This window comes from Gossypium hirsutum, chromosome D09 (genome assembly GCF_007990345.1).
Source record: "Gossypium hirsutum isolate 1008001.06 chromosome D09, Gossypium_hirsutum_v2.1, whole genome shotgun sequence".
Lineage (NCBI taxonomy): Eukaryota > Viridiplantae > Streptophyta > Magnoliopsida > Malvales > Malvaceae > Gossypium > Gossypium hirsutum.
In genome coordinates this window covers 26,542,938-26,565,549 of record NC_053445.1, presented here as the reverse complement: position 1 = coordinate 26,565,549, position 22,612 = coordinate 26,542,938, and the positions used below count along the sequence as shown (strand labels likewise).

At 32.7% G+C, this 22,612-nt stretch overlaps 2 protein-coding genes across 3 annotated transcripts; one reads left to right on the top strand and one right to left on the bottom strand.

The window, feature by feature from the left end:
- Positions 1 to 12,990: 12,990 nt before the first annotated feature.
- LOC107945844 (beta-glucosidase 44) lies at positions 12,991 to 16,932 on the top strand. 2 transcript variants are annotated; one of them, XM_041101753.1, is made up of 12 exons: positions 12,991 to 13,239; positions 13,336 to 13,571; positions 13,880 to 13,938; positions 14,132 to 14,207; positions 14,682 to 14,753; positions 14,839 to 14,926; positions 15,165 to 15,417; positions 15,531 to 15,646; positions 15,861 to 16,078; positions 16,175 to 16,206; positions 16,295 to 16,397; positions 16,505 to 16,932. In XM_041101753.1, exons 2-12 carry the CDS (start codon positions 13,346 to 13,348, stop codon positions 16,780 to 16,782), a joined length of 1,521 nt encoding a protein of 506 aa, XP_040957687.1. In that variant the 5' UTR covers positions 12,991 to 13,239; positions 13,336 to 13,345; the 3' UTR covers positions 16,783 to 16,932. The 2 variants fall into 2 exon arrangements, with proteins under 2 accessions (XP_040957687.1, XP_040957688.1); XM_041101754.1 differs by having other exon boundaries at positions 13,082 to 13,204.
- On the bottom strand, positions 16,652 to 22,108 carry LOC107945843 (exonuclease 1). The gene is made up of 12 exons (XM_016879988.2): positions 21,927 to 22,108; positions 21,796 to 21,832; positions 21,520 to 21,694; positions 21,355 to 21,433; positions 20,421 to 20,465; positions 20,128 to 20,277; positions 19,881 to 19,995; positions 19,447 to 19,547; positions 18,628 to 18,725; positions 18,448 to 18,540; positions 17,983 to 18,173; positions 16,652 to 17,576 (listed from the first exon to the last, which is right to left on the bottom strand). The coding sequence occupies exons 1-12, from the start codon at positions 22,002 to 22,004 to the stop codon at positions 17,050 to 17,052; spliced, it is 1,689 nt and encodes a 562-aa protein (XP_016735477.1). The 5' UTR covers positions 22,005 to 22,108; the 3' UTR covers positions 16,652 to 17,049.
- Positions 22,109 to 22,612: the final 504 nt, after the last annotated feature.

Sequence of the window (22,612 nt, the reverse complement as noted above, 5' to 3'; positions counted from 1 at the left end):
AGTGATGCCTTTCAATTTAACAAATGTTTCGACGACATTCATTGATCTCATAAACCATATTTTCAGCCCTATTTGGATCAATTTGTGGTAGTCTTCTTCCATGTCATTTTGATCTATTCAAAATCTAACGCTGAGCACAAACAGCATCTTCGAATGATTTTGCAAGTTTTACGAGACTAGTTGTACGGAAAGCTTAGCAAATGTGAATTCTGGTTACCTAAGGTTGTGTTTCTTAGGCATGTTATTTCAACTTATGGATTAGAGTTTATCCAAAAAAGATCGAGGCCACTGTTCAGTGGAAAGCACCAAGAAATGTGTCGAAAGTTCACAGTTTTCTTGGTTTAAGTGATTACTACGAAAAAATTGTAAATGGGTTTTCAAAAATAGCTATGTCGATGACGAAGCTTTTGCAAAAGAATGTTCAATTCGTTTGGAGTGACCAATGCCAAGAAAGTTTCGTGAAATTGAAACAGAGGTTGACTGAAGCGCCAGATCTAGCCTTGTCTAAATCGGGGAAAGACTTTGTGGCATATAGTGATGCTTCATTGAGTGGTCTAGGCTGCGTTTCAATGTATGACGAAAAGGTGATTGTGTATGCGTCTCTCCAGCTAAAAATGCATGAACGTAACTATCTGACATACGATTTAGAGCTAGTTACTGTGGCTTTTGCTCTAAATATATGGAGGCACTATTTGTATGGTGAAAAATGTCATATTTATACCGATCACAAAAGACTTAAATCCCTTCTAACTTAAACGGAGTTGAATTTGAGACAGATTCGCTGGGTTGAACTTCTAAAAGATTACGATTGCATTATCGATTACCACCCTTGTAAAGCTAACGTTGTAGTTGAAGCATTGAGCCGAAAAATAGTAGTTGAGTTGTGGACGGTGTTTGCTCAACTTAGTATTTGTGATGATGGCAATTTATTGGCCGAGTTGAAAGTCAAATCAATATTGTTTGACCAGATCAAAGAAGCGTAATTTACTAATGCTAAGTTATCGAGAAAAGGAGAAATGGTTCAGAATGGTTTAATACAAAACTTGAACATTGATGATGTGATTGTTTGAGGTTTCGTAATCAAATATGTGTTCCAAATGTTTCCAAATTAAAAGAGCTAATATTTCGCGAAGCTCATAATAGCCCTTTTGCTATGCACCCTGGCGAAACGAAAATGTATCGCGACTTACAAGAATTGTATTGGTGGCCTAGAATGAAAATATGTGATGGTTGAATGGTTGAATATATACATGTGTGGCTTTGTTTTTTGAGGTATCATTGAAGATATATTGGCATGAATTAATGTGGTCATTTGGCTAGTTTTGAATTGTTGATTGAGGTGTCCATTGAGGCATATTGGTTAGGCACTTAGGATGATTGTTTTAAATGATGATTTTAACTTGAATTAAATTCTTTTAAATAGGTTGAAATGTGGCTTAAATGGTATCTTGTGGCATAAGTATTTCATGGTTGAATAACTTGTTTCTTAAAGCATTTCCAAGTACACACGGCTTGAGACACGACCTGGCACACGATCGTATGCTATACACGGGCTCATTACACGGTCGTTTGGCTTGTAAAAATATAGATGATTTTTATGCCCACAGTCATAGTGAGTTGCACGGTCTAGGAACATAGCCGTGTGGCCTATTACACATGGGTTGAGCTCTCGTACACGGTTAATGACACGGTCGTGTGCTTCATCACACATGGGCTAAGCTTTTGCACACGGCCAAGGGACCTGGCCATGTGACCCATGTATGCAGACTTTTCTCAACTTTTTTGTTTTTGATTCAATTTAATCCCTGTTCATTACCGAACTTTTTTTAGGCTTCTGTATACTCAATATCTACCTGAAATAGGTTCATTAATGTATTTATACTTGCTCGTATGTTATTATTTAATATTTATTTGAAATTTTAATCAATAAATTGTATGAAATTATTTTGTAATTGTTCTTAGCACCTCATTACTTGGGTTTGGCGACCAAATCGGTTAAGGGGTGTTACAGGTCCTATGGGGAAACACCTCAAAAGAGGCCTAATGTGTAAAACAATAACTCGGCTATGGCAACTAGTATAGTCCGTGAGGGAAAGTAAACACGGGGTAGTCTGTCGAAACAGCAAATACGAAGAAGTCCGCAAGGACGTTAAACATGAGATAAAAAGGTGTAAGACCATAACTCGGTAGTGGCAACCAACATAGTCCTTTAGGACATTAAACACGGGGTAGACCGCCAAGGCAGTAATTATGGAAAATCACGCATATAGAGAAAGAGTTAAAAGAATACCGCAAGTGTTGGCAAGCGGTTTTGAGGAATCCGCCAAACAAGGCAAAAGTAGTAGAAAGTGGAAATGGTCCACCAAAACAGTAACCATTAAAGTCGGTAGGGCTTAAGGGTGGTGACCCAGCAAGAATCAGACATGGGAAATGATGTGCCAGAATGCCTTGTAAATAGGCAAGGGAAGAGGACTTATCTGTAGGTCGTAAATAAGGATTCATTGTTAAGAGCCACTAAAGAGGTTCTCAAAGAGTCTCTGTATTTAAGTGGAAAACCTCAAAAGGTTATAGGCAGACTCGCTTCCAATATAAGTCTCATTGAAGCCAAAGTTATGCGGGGGGATTAATTGTCGATACCTCGAATAGATAAAATGGTAAAGAGGGGATAGTTAGAACCCCTTTGACAGAAAAAGGTATTGGAAAGGATAAACCGAATGATGTATATGTCTTTCAAGATCATTCCTTTTTAAAGGAAAACTATTGAGAAAGTACTACTTCAGATTAATTACTTAAAAAGTATTTAAAATTTATATTTCATGTATCATTATATTAAATTATTTAAATATTATTTAAATTAATTAATTTTTACTTTCAAACTTTATATTCAAAAAATATTTTAAATTTCAATCACAATTTTAATTTTAATATTAAACTTTTAAAATTAACGAATGACTTTTTTATAATTTTTTTTTATCTGAAAATCATTTTTCAAACTCCAACGAAGTTTTCGTTGATGAACTTTTCCTTTCCGGAATAATTGTCTCATGTTTTTTTCTTTAACAATCATCTTAAATGAAACATTCTTTAAAATGCTAGATTTACAAAAATGATTTTCTTTTCTCTTTTCTCTTTTCTCTTTTCTCTTTCTTCTTTTGCTTTTTATATATTTTTACATAAAAGTAAAATAGAAAAGAACGAGTAAAACAAAAATGGCAGGCAAAAGGCGTACCATCAATCTTTTCACCTAAAGTAAAGCAAAAAGAAAATACAAATATCAATATAAAACACCCCGCAATATGTTCCAAAATAGAACAAATTTTAGAGGGAGGGAAAAATAGATTTCAACATTTCCTAATAAATTAACTAATCCCAAAATGATTTTTCTAAAATGTAGTAGCTGTGATTACTGTTTTGAAATTTAAAATTTTAAAAATTATTTTTATATTTTAATTAAAAATTAAAAATTATACTTTTTAACGTTAAAATTAAAATTTAAAAATATAAAAAATATAAAAAATATAAAAAATTTTAAAAAATCAATTTTATCTAAATTAGATCGGACCGACCAATCGAATCGAAAACTAGTTGGCATATCCGTTTGGTGAGAGCTAATAGCTTGACCTGCAAACTAGTAAAAACTGATTTTTTTCATAATTTTTTTTTATTTTTTAAAATATTATAATTTCTTATTTTTTGAAAATTTACAATTCCTAATTTTTATTTAAAATATGAAAAAATTTAAAAATTAAATAGCCACTAAATTTTAAATTTCAGAAGAATATAGAAGGACTTGAAAATATGTTGTCCCAAATTGATTTTCTTGTACAGATTTGACCTCCTGCATCATTTGATTTGACCTATATAGTGGAGAGACATTGACTGATACTTAGCTTGACCTGTTGATTGTGATTGACACGTGTCACATTTTATTTTCTTTTTTCCAAAAAAAAGTCTTTTGGGATTAGTGAATTTATTAAGAAACATTGAAATCAATCGGTTTGGAGGAAATTGATTTCCTCCCCCTCCTATAGAATTTGTTCTATTTTGGAACATCATGTGGAGATGTTTTATTATGATTTTTTTGTTTATTAAAAAAATTAAATATATGTGCCAAAAAGTTTCAACTTAACTTATCAAAGTTCACAATGGATTCCAGTGGAAGATAATACAATTAAGTTCTTACAGGACATTTGAGGTTGTGAATAAAAGGACAGTGACTGAGATGATCTGTAGGATCTATAAATTTCCAATGATGACTTTTTTTGGTATTGGCACTTGTTGAATCAATAATGATAAAGGATTTTGCTTAGTGTCAAGTCACTCGAAGTCATCCCTACAAGGTAGCTTTAGGCTTTTCAGTTCCTACGTGTGAGACACAACCTTTCTACTAGATTCACGAGATCCTCTATGTACATCTTTGACTATTGTCGAGTTGCTTCAGGTTTTTCAGTTTCTACTTGTAAGTTGCAACTGAATCTTCTAGATCCATAAGATCATGTGTATAAAACTATGATTATTTTCAAGTACACTACTAGTGAGCAATAAGGTTTTTTTTCCTTTGCCTTTAAGGTGGTTTTAACTTGTGACCTATATGGAAAAAGCAAAACTTTCATATGGCCCTACAAGGTCTATATGTATAATATTTTAGGTATAATTCAGGGACAAAATTAACTATAAACCTTTTAAATGAATTTGTCACACCAACTTCTTAATGGAAGCTAACGAACAAGTGACTAAAATGTAACAATTCGATAACGTTAGTGACTGTAATCTAACTTTTGAAATTTGAATGGACGAAACATAATTTTAAACAAATTTTAGCAATAATTGTTGTAGTTTATCCTTGTTTATAAGATAAGGATCAATTGTAAAGACAAGGGGCAACTAGGGGCCTTGCCTCACCCCACCCAAAAATGATAAAATTATTTGGTAGTTTCTTTAAAAATTATAAGATTATAAAATAATGTATTGGTAAAATTATATTTTCCCCTCCAAACATTTATAATTTACATCTATCCCTCAAAAAAAACTTTGGCTCTGCCATTATTAGAGATGTTTACTTTGTTAGGCAACATCATATATTGAATTTATAATGTTTTATCTGATACCCATCGATGTTTATACACCATAGAACTTAAGCAAAATTCATGTTTCATGTTTTTTGTCCTTCCGTGTTATTGGTGAACTATGATAATTGATGTTTCATTTCAATAAATAAACTTGATTTAGGGGAAAAATTGATTTCGACCAAACAAATGCATGTTATAGAAACTCATTTCTACACATAAAAATTGTCAGGAATACCAGCCGAAGGCAACCAATTTTCTTTACTTAAAAGGAATGACTAGATAGTGAATTTCATGGCAGTTGATCTATCGAACTTGTGGTAACCCTTCCAATTAACCCTTACATTAAGGTTAGCACCAAGGCCATGGTTGTTGTACTCAACATAGTAGAGGGTTTCTTCAAAATTAACTTTGTCGGGCCCTTCAAAGTGCATCCATCCTTTAGGCCTAATGAAGTCTCCTAATGGGGACTATATAATAATAGTTGTAGAAAATTTCATCCATGACCTGCCCAAATATGTTGCAAATTTGAATCTATTGTTGAATAGCTTCTACTTAGGGAAAATCCTACAGTTTTAGATCACAGTATCAGTATTTTCATCAATAAATTCCTCGCCTTGTGCGATTATTGTGTTGAATTGATTATCCATTGGCCTCCCTACAATGAGCAATGAGTTTTGGATAAAAGTAGGAGAATCACCAAACATGAAGTCAGTGGTTCTAGAGACAACACAATTGCGAAAAGAAATTGATGATTTGCTTGATTATACAGGGTGTCTTGGTAGGCATCCATCTTGCAATTGCAGAAGACTGACTTATCTTATTGAATACGAAGAGCCACTGTTTGGTGCTTTTTTTAGGACCGGCAGTGTTTTGGAATCCCATAGATTTAGCTATGAATCCATTTCCAATAGTAATTACACCATTAATATTATGAAATTATATTAGTATAAAATAATTATTACAAATGAGAATCATGCTGAATTAATTGCTCAAGTTGTCTTTTGCAAGGTTTGGAGATTATATTTGGTTGCTTTGTAACTACATGTTTCCTATTTGGTTATTATACAGGACCTATTTTCTATAAATAAAATATTATCTTAATTAAGATAGAAAAGAATGATTTAAGTTATTAGAAGCTTACAAACTTAAGATAGCCTTAGCAATGAACATTTTAGGATCAGCTCTATTAACAGACTTAAAAGTCTTCTTGCATGATTCTTAGTAATAAGTAGATGAACAAAAGCTAAACACTTCATTCATTGTTGGGAACAATTTGTCCTTATCATTGCTAGTTTGTCAAACTGTAGTACTAACGCCGATAATGACTCACACCAAAAGAATGAGTAAAACTCTTGCAATAATCACTTTCTTTGACGTGTTTGCTACTTTTTTTTTCATTTTTGTTTTAATGAATATGATATCTCTACTTTATTTGACATATTAGGGAATAAAAATTTCCTTTCCTTCCCTTCTCTTCCCTTTTGTTTGTATTTGTTTTTATTAAAAACTGAACATCAATAATGGCAATATAGAAAGATCGCAAAGAAAAGAAAAAAAATAGAATACACAGATTTTACGTGGAAACACTTTCGGTAAAAAAACTATGGGCAAAGGAGAAGAAAATTCACTAATGTCAAATTCGAATTATATAAGAGAAGTTTCGACTACATCTATTTATAAGTTGAAAAAACTAAATTCTAATTAATGTCAAATATATTATGCTAATAAATGTTAAATATATTATACTAATAAATATTAAATATTCTAGAAAGAAAATATATTTTGTTTAACTTGACTTGCAAGCAATCTATTAGAATTTGGGTCACACAACTCTAACAATCTCCACCTTGACACAAATTCTCAACGAGCAAGTTCTTCACCATGAACTCTCAACGAACAAGTTCTCCACCTCTTCCATGAAACCCTTTAATGGTATTTTTCAACAATGAACACCAACCAAGTCCAAGCAATGCTCAAACTTGGTTATATGAAGTGACTTAGTCATCATATCTGTAGGATTATCATGAGTACTAACTTTGCTCACAACAATATCACCACGAGCAATAATATCATGCACAAAATGATATTGAACGTCAATGTGTTTTGTTATTTCATGAAACATTTGATCTTTCGTAAGGAAGATGACACTTTAACTATCACAAAACATTGTACTGATATGAAGGTCTTTACTGAGTTCACCAAAGAGTCTTTTTAACCAAATAACTTATTTACAAGCCTCGGTAATTGTCATGTACTCAGTTTTAATAGTAGATAAAGTAACTGTAGTTTGCAAAGTGGCTTTCCAACTGATTGCAACCTCCAATAGTAAAGATATACCCAATGAGAGATCTTCTTTTATTAAGATCTCCAGCAAAATCAGAATCAACATACCCAATGACTCCATCTCTAGTTCTTCCAAACTGTAAGCAAACATCAATAGTACCTTGTAAGTATCTAAAAATTCACTAAATTACTTTTCAGTGTTCTTTACTGGGATTTATCATGTATCTACTAACTACACTAATCGCATATGATAAATCTGGACGTGAGCAAACCATAGCATACATGATAGATCCCACTGCACTAGAACATGCAATACGTGCCATGTATTCAATCTCATCATCTGATTGCAAGACAAAGCCGATGAAAGTCTGAAGTAGGTTTTTAATGGAGTACAAATAGGCTTGGCATTCTGCATCTTGAACTTGTGAAAAACTTTCTCAATGTACCCTTTCTGACTTAGGTAAAATTTACATGTTTTTCTATCTTTGAGAATCTCTATCCCAAGTATCTTCTTTGCTACTCTCAATTCTTTCATCTCAAATTCTTTACTAAGCTGGGCTTTGACCTTTCTTATCTCACATTCATCTTTGACTACTATCAACTTGTCATCAACATATAGAAGTAGATACACTAAAGAACCATCACTATTTTTCTTCAAATAAACACAACTATCAAAGCTGCTTCTTTTGAAATCATTAGTAGTCATAAAAGAATCAAACTTCTTGTACCACTACCTTGGTGATTATTTCAAGCCATAAAATGACTTTTTCAACAAGAAAACATAGTCTTCCTTTTCTGAGACTATAAAACCCTATGGTTGTTGCATGTAAATATCTTCCTCAAATTTTCCATGTCAGAATGTTGTTTTTACATATAACTACTCAAACTAAAAATTATACATGACCACAATACCAAGCAAGGCTCGAATCAAACTATGTTTTACAACTCGAGAAAACATATCTGTGAAGTCTACACCTGGAATTTGATTATAATATTTTTGCAACCAGCCTTGCGTTATATCTAGTTTTCTTCAATTCTTAGGGTCTCTTCTTTCTTCTTGAACACTCATTTACAACGAACAACCATTTTACCCTCAAAAAGCTTCACTATATCCCATGTTCTATTATTGTGGTTCCATCTCTTCTTGCATGGCAAACATCCACTTTTCTAAATCTTCACAGCTAATTGCCTCAAAATAAGTAGAGGGCTCTTGATTTGCATTTATATCTTCAATCATGTTTAAAGCATAAGCAACTAGATTAGCCTCAGTGTACCTATTTAGAGGTTTAATTTCTCTTCTAAGTTTGTTTTTGGTAATAGAATATTATGATGAAGAAGCAACTCTACTCTGAGTTTCTATACTAACATGAGGAGTAGACTCTGTTGTAGATTCTGGATCAATCTGTAGCTCCACGTACTTCACATGTGTGCTTGGACTTTGTTGGTCTTTATTGGAAGAGTCAGTAAGAGGTAAGTTAGGCAGCATAGTAGTTTCATCAAAAATAATATCTCTGCTAATCACAACTTTTCTATTACCAAGACACCATAACTTATATCCTCTAGCACTAGCCTTATAACCAAGAAAAACACATTTAATGGATCTAGGTTCCAATTTCACATTTTCAACATGAGCATACATAGGAAAACTAAAAATATTCAAATCAGAATAATCAGCAGGATTACCAGACCCTACCTCTTATGGAATCCTCTCTCAATGGCAATAGATGGAGACCAGTTAATCAAAAAATATGTAATAGATGTTGTTTCAGATCAAAATGATTTTGGTAAACAAGTATTCGACAACATACATCAAACCTTTTCCATGATTATTATATTCATCCATTCTATGACGCCATTTTGCTATAGAGTATGACGAACTGTCAAGTGTCTCACAATCTCTTCTAATTTGCACAATTCATTAAACTCAACAGAACAGAATTCCAAGTTATTATCTGTGCAGAGGTGTTTTATCTATTTTTCTGCCTGCTTCTCGATCATATTTTTCCAAGTCTTAAACGTGGAAAACACATCAGTTTTCTACTTTAGGAAGAATGCCCAAACCTTTCTGGAAAAATCATCAATAATTGTTAGCATATAATTAGCGCCACCCCTCGAAGGCACTCTAGATGCTCCCCAAATATCAAAATGAATATAATCCAGCATTTCCTTCGTGTTATGGATTCCTCTTGTAAATTAAACTCTCTTTTGCTTCCCAAAAATGCAATGCTCACAGAACTTCAGTTTGCTAATGTCTTGTCCATCAAAAGTCCTCGTTTGCTCAATTCTGCCATGTCGTTCTCACTCATATTTCCTAGACGCATATGCCAAAATCTAGTAACATCATCATCTAATAAGAAAGAGAAAGTGACAGTTGCATCACCAGTTTCTAAGCATAGATTCAACTCAGTTAATTCCCTGCATAATTCAAAATAGGCTCATTGCGGGCTTTGGCAAAGATGACGTTGTAGAAATATGAGTCAAGGTGGAGATTTGTTAAGTATGACTCCTATTTTCAGTCAAATTTGAGAAATAATCTTCTAGTTAAACTATGTTTATTTGTTTCACTCAAACACTGGTTAGTTTAGATTATTTTATTATTATTTGACATATGAATTTAGCCTATAAATAGGCTCTTTTACAACCTTAGAAATAACACCCTATTTTGATATTAGAACTCATAACACATTTAGAGAATTTTGTGTTTACGTTTTGAAGGTTCTTTGTTTTTGGGGTTTGGGGTTTAGTTTCATCTCCATCTTTTGTACTCTTCGTTCTTTTGCCATTATAGTAAAATTATCTTTTCCCGTAGTTTTTTATCCTCTTTGGAGGGGTTTTTCCACGTTAAATTTGTGTGTTCAATTTCTCAATTTATTTCGCTATTTTTGTTACTTGTTGCTTAATCGGGTCGATCCCTAACAGAATATATATCATTTGTCTACATTTTATAAAAAGTGAGTTAAGCATGCAAGTATGGTTTTTCAATTGCAACAATTATACTTTTGTTATGGGAATTTATTGATATGGGATCAGTAGAGGAAAATCGTATTCAAGTTGTTCGACTAAAAAAAAGTTTGGATCTAATTGATGGATAGATGGATAAATTTTCAATTTAACCCTTTGAGACATAAACCCCAAAAAATTCAATTAACTATTCTAATCAACCCTTCAAGAAATAATCCTTGATAAATTGAAGGATGAAGAATGGAAGAAAACAAAAATAGGATGGATGATGGAAAGATTGTCCCCTTTGAAGAACAAAGCTTCAATTAAAAAAACCAATGGTGATGAAAAGTAAATATCCTATAAAACCCTTTTTAGAATGATCTTCAACAAGATCCACAAATGGCTCTAACCAACCCCCTAAGGTCGAACCCTAGTAAACTGGAGGGTGAAGAGTTCTCCCACAGCTTCAAAGAGAAAACTAAGAAAACCTAATTCTAAAATAAACAAAAGAGAAATTTGACGAAGATAAATAACTCAAAGAGATAAAATTTATGAATAAATGTATGTGTATAATGAATAATGAAAAGACATTTATATAGGGTAGCTAATTACATAAAAAATAAAACTCTTAAGTATAATGAAACTCTAATTAATATAAACAATAAGTGGTTTTAGTAGAACTAAACTTTCTTATTGACTAAGAAACATAAAACTTACAACTTTAAATGCTTAAAAATATCCTAAAATTCGAAATAAATAATGATAAGACCTAATATATACAATAATCAAGCTCATATATAATAATTTAAGCTCAAATTAAAGCCTAAAACTCGTAATTTTTAATAATAATCCTCTCCATAAATTTTGCTCGTGCAGTCTTCACTAAAATAGTCATAACTTAAGCTCCCGAACTTGAAATCAAGTGATTCAAAGTGTGTTTCAAAGTTAAGAAATAACTATTTAAACTCTATGTAGACATCTTAGCCCATAAAAGCCTAGATCCCATCCAAAAATTTGTCGTAAGTTAACTAATCTTTTGTACTTGAAAATTGACTGCTTGATTGAATTGACTTTAATAAATTCCATCATTTATGGTTCCATTTATTTACATGATATATTTTTGAGAAGTATGCTATTGAATTGTGTTTTTGGTATATAGAATATATTTTAAGAAACATGTTATTAGATTAAAACATTGAATATGTTTTTGTGCATTTAAGATACATGATGGGGAATTTACTTTTTTTTTATATTATCGAATTTGCTTCTAATACATTCTATTTCAATCCCACCAATGAGGGTTAATCATTGGGTATGCCAACATGTTTACTTTTCTTATAAATTGATTTTAATCGAGATAATTGTGGTTTTTGACCCATGTAACTAGGATAATTATGATTTCTTATTTTGGACATCCGGGTGACGTTGGCCATAACTTGTTAAAGGAGATGAATTATCGATATGTATATGTATACACACTGGTTTATACATGTTTACAATATGAAATTTGATTTTGAATTACAATGGATTAGGAAAATTTTGTTATACTCGACTTTAATCTAACATTTTGGCCTAACTGTTTTTTATGATTGTTTAACCCAATTGAAGGGAATATCGATTACTTAGTAATTGTACTCATTCTTTCTTTTAATATTTTACAAGTTCTCGTGAATGCAAGATATTCAAATAGTGACAATTTTAGACTTTAACACAATGTCTTAGAATGTTCAAGCTTAAAAAAGATATTTAGTTTATTTCATTTAGTTGCTTAGTGGTAGTCTTACAAATTCATTAGATTCTACGTCTATTATACCTCAATTTAGGTGAGACAAATGTGAGAATTTTCACCAAAAAAGAATAAAAAAATTTTAAAAATTCCAATATAAAACAAATTTTAAAGGAGGGAAGGAAAATTGATTCCCCCAAACCGATTTCATGGTTTCCTAATAAATTTTTTTTAGGAAAAAAAAATAGTAACAAGTGTCAATCACAAATAATAAGCCAAATTAGGCATCAGTAAGTGCCAATCTACTTTTCAGGTTAAATCAAATGATATCGAAGGTTAAATCTATGTAAGAAAAACGGTTTGGAACAACCCAATTTTCTAGTTCCTTTTTTCTTTTGAAATTTAAATTTTATTTAAATTTACTTTTTCGCATTTTAAATAAAACTAAAAAATATTTTTTTTAAAAATAAGAAGTTACAAAAAAATAAAAATTCTTTAAAATTTTGCAATATAAAATATAAAAATGATTTTAAAAATTAAAAAAATCTAAAATTTAATGTTATCTAAACCGGACTAGGTCGACCAATCAAACTAGAAATTAGTTGGTGTATTAATACGGTGAGAGGCAAAAAATTAGTTGATTCGCAAACCATAGGAACTGATTTTTTTCATAATTTTTATTTAAAAAATATAATTTTCAATTTTTATTTAAAATATGAAAAAAATTATACTTTAAAATTTTATATAAAGTAAAGGGATAAAATTTTAAATTTTAAAAGAGTATAAACACCTAAAAATTGTGCTGTGCCAAATCGATTTGTTTACATAAATTTTACTTCTTACATTATTTTATTGACTTGTATAATAGATACTTAACTTGACTTATTGACTGTGTCAAACACTAATCACATTTTGTTTTTGTTTTTTCCTAGAAAAATTCTTTTGAGATTAGTAAATTTATTGAAAAACATTGAAATCAATTTTGGGAAAATCGATTTTCCCTCCCTCTTTTAAAATTTGTTCTATTTTGGAACATCTTGTGGGGTATTTTATTTAGGAAATTTTTAATTTTGATAAAAACATCTGTTCCCATCCCGTAAACGCTAACTTATCCTTGAACTCCCCCCTTTAGTAGAAATTAGATTTTAAAAAGGAAAAGTGCATGCATTGAAGATAAGTTGCAGTAACAAATCCGTTTAATTTATACCTAGTTTTTATGTATAAATAATTGTGGCTCCTCCTTACACTCTTCAGTCAGTAGACTTCAGTCACTGTCTTTTCTTTCTCTCTCACTATTTTCTTCTACTGCAACAGCTTGTAGAAAATGAGAATCCAAATGCATTGGTGGGTGGCCCTCATCATTGGCATCCACGGCGCAGCGGCCACTGAGCAGCCGGAGACGGTGAAGTTTGATACGGGAGGGCTGAGCAGAGAGGCGTTTCCGAAGGGGTTTCTGTTCGGAACAGCAGCATCGGCTTTTCAAGTTGAAGGCATGACTAATGGTGATGGTCGTGGCCCCAGCATTTGGGACGTCTTCATCAAAACTCCCGGTATTTTGCTTGAGCTTTTTACTATGTATCTATTTACATACTCAAATCAACTGAATTTCTAATGTAAATTAAGTATGGTTTTGTTTAAATTTATTTAAGTTAATTATTAAGAGGTTTAGACTTTTTGTCATATATTTTCTAAAGATATATCAGAAATTAACTTAGTCTCTTGAATAATTTTCAAATATAGATCTTAACTTGAAAAATGTGTAGACATTTAGGAAGCTCAGAAATTAACTTGGAAAAAAGAATATCCTAATGAAAAGAAATTTGATAATTATTGATGAGTTTGTACTCGTAAAAACCAGGGATTGTTGCTAATAATGGCACGGCTGATGTGACCGTGGACCAATACCATCGCTACAAGGTACTCTGTTAAACATTTTTACCCACCTACACCTTCACCCGGAGGAAATAATTTACTTGAAAACTTTGTATTATATGCACAAACATTGAAAGCTAAATGCTTTTGGTTACTAATTTTTAATTCCATCTTTAAATGGTTCTACCAGGAAAACATTTGTTGAGTTGTAATGTGAAATGTGAATATTTGTTAACAGGAAGATGTGGATCTTATGTCAAAACTGAATTTTGATGCATATAGATTCTCCATCTCGTGGACCAGAATTTTCCCAGGTGTTTTAATTCATCCGCCTATATATAATAATGGTAAAAGTATCATAGAGGTCCTTGTACTAAGAATTGAATTGTATTTTAATCTTTTTACTCAAAAAATGAGCAAATTAGTCTTTGACTTTTTACTCAAAGTATCATAGAGTAAATTGATTTTTCTGTTAAAAATTTCATCCATTTCTACTATTAAAAGTCGGTCCATGTACATCAACATGAGATATACCGAGCATCACTGCCTTGTTATTCTGTTAGTCATTCCAGTTTTTAATAGTATAAAAGGATGAAATTTTTTACAAAAAGATAAATTTACTCTTTGATATAACGTACACGGACTAATTTGTCTATTTTTTAAGTAAAAGAGGTAAAATGCAATTTGACTACTAATATAGGGGCCTTTATGGTACTTTTACCATATAATAACATAAGTTTTCATGACAGGGAATAAATTTAATTTTTCATCATTTTGTTTGTACTTAGATGGGACTGGGAAGGTAAACTGGAAGGGAGTTGAATACTACAACAACTTAATCAACTACTTGCTAAAAAGAGGTAATTTTGGTTTAGTATTGAAACAATATAAAGAGATACCTAATAATCATTATAAATATCTAATATATTTGGACTTACTTTGCAGGCATCATTCCTTATGTCAATCTTAATCACTATGATTTTCCCGAAGCACTTGAGAAGAAATACATGGGGTGGTTGAGTTACCAATCAGTGTATGAACCATCATGTCATACATTTAATTATATTCTCATTTTAAAGATTTTTTAAATTTATTAATATTTCTGAATTTAATATTTAAAATCATTCATTTTTCTTTATCCCTGAATATTTTATGGAGTTTTTCATTTTGCTCAGTAGTGGAACTAGGATTTCTGGATTTGTAGTTTTAAGCTATTACATATTAACCTAATAATATGACTAAAATTTTGATAAATACTTTATGATTTTCAGGAAAGATTTTGCTGATTTTGCGGACTTTTGTTTCAAGACCTATGGAGACAGGGTGAAGCAGTGGACGACATTCAATGAACCCAGAGTAGTTGCTGCACTCGGCTATGATAATGGCTTCTTTGCTCCTGGAAGATGCTCCAAACCATATGGAAATTGTACGGCGGGCAATTCCGGAACCGAGCCTTACATCGTAACACATCATTTAATTTTAGCCCATGCAGCTGCGGCACAGATATACCGCGAAAAGTACCAAGTAAGAGCCATTGTTTTGCTAATAAGATAGGATGAATGATTTGGTATCTCTGCTTTGAACCGTTAGAGCACATCGAATGCTTAATCTTGACTGACAAATGCATGCATTTTCAGCAAAAACAAAAGGGAAGGATTGGAATTCTCTTGGATTTTGTTTGGTACGAACCTCTTACTAGATCAAAAGCTGACAGATATGCGGCTCAAAGAGCAATAGACTTTCATGTTGGATGGTAAGGGTCTAAATAGCAAGATATACATATTTAGCTCAAAGAGCAATAAGTGTGACCATGTCCCTTCATTCTTAACATGGAAGAACCAAAACTTGTAATCTCATATATCATTGCATTAAAGAGCAATAAAAAGCACAAAAGAAAATTACAGATTTCAGATCATTGCTATATATTTCAATGAATTTGTAATATACTGCCTTTTGCAATTGTTCAGGTTTATCCATCCCCTTGTATATGGAGAGTATCCAAGAACAATGCAAGTGATCGTGGGCAACAGGCTACCCAAGTTCACAAAAGAAGAGGTGAAGATGGTGAAAGGATCATTTGACTTTGTGGGCATTAACCAGTATACTACTTACTATATATATGACCCACATCAGTCTAAACCAAAAGTTCCAGGCTATCAGCAAGATTGGAATGCTGGATTTGCTTGTAAGACACTCGGCTTGTTGTTTGGAAATGCAATTAGTTTTATCCTAATGCATATGCTCTAAGGCTTGAACTGTTGTTTCTTTGTCATCTGTGCAGATGCAAAAAGAGGAGTGGCAATTGGTCCAAGAGTAAGTCTAGGAGAAATCACATTGGGGATATTCGCTCCCGCAGAATAGGTGTTGAATTCATTTGATATGATTATCTTATTGCTTGCAGGCATATTCTCCTTGGCTCTACAATGTACCTTGGGGATTATACAAATGTTTGATGTATATAAAGGAAAAGTATGGGAATCCAACTGTAATTTTGTCTGAGAATGGTATGATTTAGTTTAACTTAATAAATTTCATAGTGTACTGTTGATTTGAATCTCATATGGTTAGTGTTTCTTTTCTTTCTCTTTTTTTTTTTTTTTTGGTTCTATAGGCATGGATGATCCAGGGAACGTGACACTTGCTCAAGGATTGCATGACACTACAAGGATGAACTACTACAAGGCTTACCTGACTCAACTGAAAAAGGCAGTCGACAACGGAGCAAACGTTATTGGCTACTTTGCATGGTCATTGCTGGACAATTTTGAATGGAGATTAGGCTACACTTCAAGGTTTGGCATTGTGTATGTTGATTACTCTACCCTCAAGAGGTACCCAAAGATGTCAGCTTACTGGTTCAAACAGCTTCTTACTCGGAAAAAACATTAAGCAGGCAGAGTTTATGTTACAGTCATGTAGAGTAAGTGCTCATGGAAGAAACCAAGTATGGTGAGGCCATTCCTATGCTTTAGTCCTCCCATAGTATGTTCTTTCCTTCCTGGCTTAATCAATAAAAGCATGTTAATGCTTCTCAGTTCATCGCTCTAGTATTCTCTAATAAGATATCTGCATAATAAATTGCTCCAACTAGTATACAGGTTAAAGAGTACAGATGTCAATGTGGCATCATTTGTTTGAATTAAACAGATAGGATGATCACACACGAGCAAAGAAGTTCAAAATAGTGTTCTTGGTCCCTGACCTGTTGCAATTACTGCTCTTCAGCTTGACATTGTGACCTCTTTTTCTTTCACTGTACACTCTGTTTGGTTTAGAGCTGACACTTTCTTGGGATCCCATATTGACGCACAAGGTCTCACAACATTCTACCTCACTCACCATTGAAATTTGTTCAGCAATGCTATCTATCTGATTAGAGATTTCAAGTTTCCCGGTATCACTTAAACTACTATTGTCAGGAAATGTCAATTGACTATCATCAGGAAAAACACATGACATTTCCAACTTCTCATCTTCGCCTTTTGATGAAACTAGTTCAGTCATTTCATCAAATTTTCTTTTCTTGAAAGGGTTATTATTTGGAACCTTCAATGGAGTTTCCTCTAAAACCATATTCTCATTTTTCGGACGGTTTTTTACTGGAAATGCTAATTTCTCCAGTCCAGCATCTTTAAAATACTTGCTTTCAGTTGAAACTACAACTTGCTTCATGCTCATTGTACCTGCTACCAGAAAATCATACCAGCACAAAACACATAAATAAAAGCTTTCTAATTTCTTGGCTGCCATTATGTACAGATATTATACATGCATGAGCTTGGCATATAAAATTTGTTATTCAGTAAACGCAACATTTTGCAAGAACAAGAAGATTTTAAGTACCACTAATATCAACAAATAAATTAAGCCTTGAAAAAAAAGTTATTTTTCAAAGTGAGATAAATTTAATTTTCACTGTAAATATTTTATGGACATTCCATTTTAAATAAGATGGGAACTCTCAAAATGCAGGTACATCAAGTTTATTCCACTGAAACAAGAAACTTTGTATTATAAAAAGTTAGTATAAGACATTTATATGAACACATTTCTCTAGCATTAGATGTCAAGTATGTTTAAAGAACTTGCCTGTTTTCCTTTTTTCTCTGGTTTTATGTGAAGAAAATACCATGAAGCAGCTTGCTTGTCTGGAATTATCAGTAGTTTCAACAGAATTTTGAAACTTAGCAGGCTCTATATTATTACAGTCAAAGGCCTCCATTGTAGTGGGGTCTAACTTTCCTTCAGCAATCGCAACTGCCACTGATGGAGGGATTTTTCTGGTACCATTTTTACTTGGTCAAGGGAAAAATTACATGCCATCAACTCGTAGTTTTAGCAATATTTTCACGTTAGGATAATTGAAACTTATGTATTAGATATTAGCAAATAATTTCACCTCTTGGTCGCATCAGTTTCTTTCTCAATTTCCTCTATTTCTTCCACCTACCATGTGTTTACGCTGTTCTCTATTTTCTGCCTCTTTTCCTTCTTTTACTTTTTCTATGCATTTGTAAATTAGAAATAGAAGAAATGAAGAAAAAAAAAGGATACGGTCCCAGGAAATCAAGCCCTTCATCTAGATATTGCAGAAGTTGTTCTGTAAGAGGTTTAATATGTTTCAGCTCCCTGATTTCAGCATCATATCTGCAAAAGAAAATTGAAAGAAAACAGTATAAGTTGATAAAATCAAGCCAAGAATCAATGAAGAAATTCTATTTCCAGCCTACAAACATTCTGGCATGCTGAAAAACTGCAAGTGCTTCTTTGAACGATTTGGTGTAATCTTCTGGCATTTGACTGCCCTTCTCAATCTTCAAAACTGATAAAACCTGTAATATATATATATCAACAAAATATAGACTTTAAATAATAATGACATGACTATATACATCATATAGATTTTCAAAAACAAAATTTCGTATAGCTGCCATTAATGGGAATATCAATTCCAGATACTGTCATCAGTGGGAACAACAATTTTAACATGATGCAAATGACATGCCAGCTTCATGCTCTAGAGACAAAGAAAAAACATTTCCATTTATTTCTGGGTCACTATATTTTTTCTGCATGAAATGCCATTAGATTGAGCGATAATTACTTTCTTCCTTATTAGCTAATTTCTCTTGCTTATGCTTCCAAACTAAAGTACATGCACGGACATCCTTTGAAAATAAAAGCTCCCTTTCAATTTGTTTCCGGATTGAAGGTCTTCATACTAGACTAACTCAAGAAATAATAGCATCACCATTATTCAAAAATATCTCTATTTAAATGATTGTTAGTGGTTGCACAAGTGAAATTTCATAGATAATTAGCCATTCCAAATTTTCTGCCCGCACGCTTAAGAAGCAAGATGCAGCTTTCACCAAAGCTTAGAGATCTTTGAATGCTCAATTAAAGAAACGACCTCATCAAATACAAGATTCAATTTCCACCATGATTTAAATCCTAGAAACAGCAGTTTATCTTCAAATGTCAAATGCAAACCACATTGAAATACTCAATGGCACAGCAGTTGTTGGTTAGAAGCATGAAGAAATTACTTACACGGTCTAAGTTCCGATACTTGGAAACTAAGGAATGTGCCTTTACAATACCAATTCCAGGAACAGATGGAAGAAAATCACATCCAGCTAGGACACACATACCTGTAAAATGTCATTAGGTAACCTAAATTTGAGTCCAAATGCATTTATTAGAGTCAAACGACGAGAACATTTATTTGTTTCAACAAAAATAGTAGATAGATCTTTCTAGTTCTACAATACTAGTGGAAAACAACTGATTGTGCATCAAGAAACTGAACCAGTTCAACTAATTAAAAGAGCTCACCTATACCAAGATGGAGCTAAGGTTCTTGATTTGTGTTAATTAGATGTTTCTAACCTGATTCTCGTGAAAGTTATATTCTGGACAGCCTAGGCTTTAAATAACGTGTAAACTTAAAGAGCATAGCTTTGAAGAGTCAAAACAAAGGTTACCTGTAAACAATTCTTTATCAAAATTTCTGAAGGAAGGTTTACTGGATACAGAATCAAAAACTTTTGACAGAACCAGTTCTTCTCCATTGCCATAACGGTCCATTTTAAATGTGACCTGTTAATGGAAAATGTATGAAAACAAAGATAAAGCCAACAACTCAGATAATCAACAAAGTACACAGAAGTCATCAGGAGAGCAGAAGACCTCCATCAGCACACCATATCATAGTTTTGTAGAAGTTCTTACAGTTGGACAACCATATGCTATTAGATCACTGTCTTCTGTAATCACTGACACAACTCCACCTTTTTCAGCCTCAAGAGTGGCCAAATATGCTAGCTGTGCATCAGCCTCATATGGAGCTACCACAAATTCAACATTCTCTGATTTCAGGATCTGAAAAAGTAACAATGCAAGTTTGGAAAGGATGTAAATGGAACAGGAATGAGAAATATTCTAAACTTTTATGATGAGAAAAAGTCACAGAAAATGATATGAAAATGCAGAGGCCTTGCTAATCTGTATTAAAAATGTTATACCTGAATCAATTGACTTGCCATGGCTGGAGTGATGCTCACTGCTCTCTACAAGATGGACAAAGAAAGAACAATGAGACCACAAATTTTAACAGCTAATTAATAATCCATAAAGATGCCAGAATTAGTAGAAAACAAAAAATCATGCAAAATCTAAGCAAACAATAATAAAAATATTCCCTTGATGTTAGGAGAAATGACACTCAATATGAAACTTTAAAGTACTAAACTGAAGTGATTGATGAACCATTTAAAATGGCCTGATTATACAGTTCAAACCCAGATCAAAAACAGACAGGCATTGGTCATACTCACATACAATCCCGGGAGAAGTCTAAATAAGTGAATCGTTATTTGCAGTGGCCAGAATCAGTACTGAAATTTTACTTCATATTTCTCATGCAATCTTGACAGGATCTAAATATTTCTCAGTAAATTTCCAAGAGTAGCATTCAGTACTACAAGGTGCATAAGCAATGGTCCATCCTATAATCTTCAAGGAAAATCTAATAAAACCGAAGTAATTTTTATATAATCTCCATATGCCTTGAGTTTCAAGGAGCTACATTAACACTCTGGCAGTCTAAGCTTCCCTTCTCTTCTGTTACTACAATATTTCTAATTTTTGGATTGCCAAAACTATAGTGTTATCAGTTACTATTCTCACTCTATAAATTATTTGCCCTCTTCTTTGCTATATTAACCTTTTGGCACCCTATAAGTTTTAATTCATTTTTCCAATATTTTGGTACCGATTCCTGGGTGCTTAACAGTGCAAGAATTTTCTCAAGATGAAATTTCAATAGAATCAAATGAGAAAGGACGAAACATTAGCAATGCACATGCATTATTAAATAAGAGACAAATTAAGAATGCATATGGGCTAATGAGTAGTTCAAAACCTTGGATTAAAGGCACAACGAAGATAAAATGAAACCTGGAAAAGCTCAGTTGCACCTTGAACATGCCCCTCTTTAAGCTTAGCAATTGCCAGTTCCTGGTTCTCTTTCCTCCTCCTAGAGTCAAAACCATGCTACTATTATGAAATAGCTACATTCTCAGTATAATGCAATATTTAGTCTTTAAAGTCATTTAAACAAACCTGTATCTTTCATTTTCAGTGGCAGCCTTGCAGGGAATATTTGCACCATCAAAAACAACAACGGGGGTTATCTTATGATGACGAAGAAGATTGACTCTGTGCATAAAGTAAGCTATGTATCGCAATTTCTTTTCACTGTTTGAATCCAAACAAATCTCCATGCTACATGAATACGCTGCAATTTTTTTTGCAAAAATCAATTCAGCCTATTCATTTCATTTCCACTTACAAATTTTTCTTTTAGTAAAAAAATAAAAAGAAATGAACCAAAAATACCTCCTTTATGTAACCATGAATAAGCATCAATACCCACCTGCAAAACTTGCACAAAAGCATATACTTTGAGAGGAACGAAAAACAGAAGCAAAAGAAAAAAGGAAGTAGCTAAAGAGAATAAAATGAAATACCCGCTTGCCAGCGTATTTCTTGATGTGAACCGGTTCAATGAAAGGTTTCATGAATCTAAGCAGATCTTTGATTCCCATTGTTTACCCACTGTTGCTGGGTCTTTGGGTTAAAAGGTTTTTTTTCCCCCAACTTTTCAAGGTTTTTTTTCTTTTGTTTTTTGGTTGAACATTTCGTAGGGACATTTCATCTATGATACGAGGGGAGAAAATGGCGGGAACGTTAGCAAAATGTCAAAAGTTTGGAGGCAATTCTTTCCTAAACTGACAGGGCTGTCATGGAATATAATTTTACAGGCGACTGAATGTCTGCCACGTTCGCCAAGTTTCCATATAATAAACTTAAGTTGGTGAAAGTATCCACCCGGTCCCTGTATTATCAATAAGAAAAGAAGCAAGTCCTCCTACTAAAAAATATGAAGCAATCAAGGTGTAATTTACCAATAAAAGCCTTTTTTTTTTTTAAATTTATCGAAATGGGCCAACTATTTAATTATTTACCGGAATGGTCCATTTTCCGCGAAATCGCGTCCACGTCAGCGAATGTCATGGTACGCGCCAGGAAATCGCATCCACGTCAGCGCTACTTACTAACGTGGAAGGAAATCGCACCCTCTAGGACGCGATTTGCTGACGTGGCATGAACAGTTTATGTTTTTTAGCTTGGAAAACTTTGAAAAGTCATAACT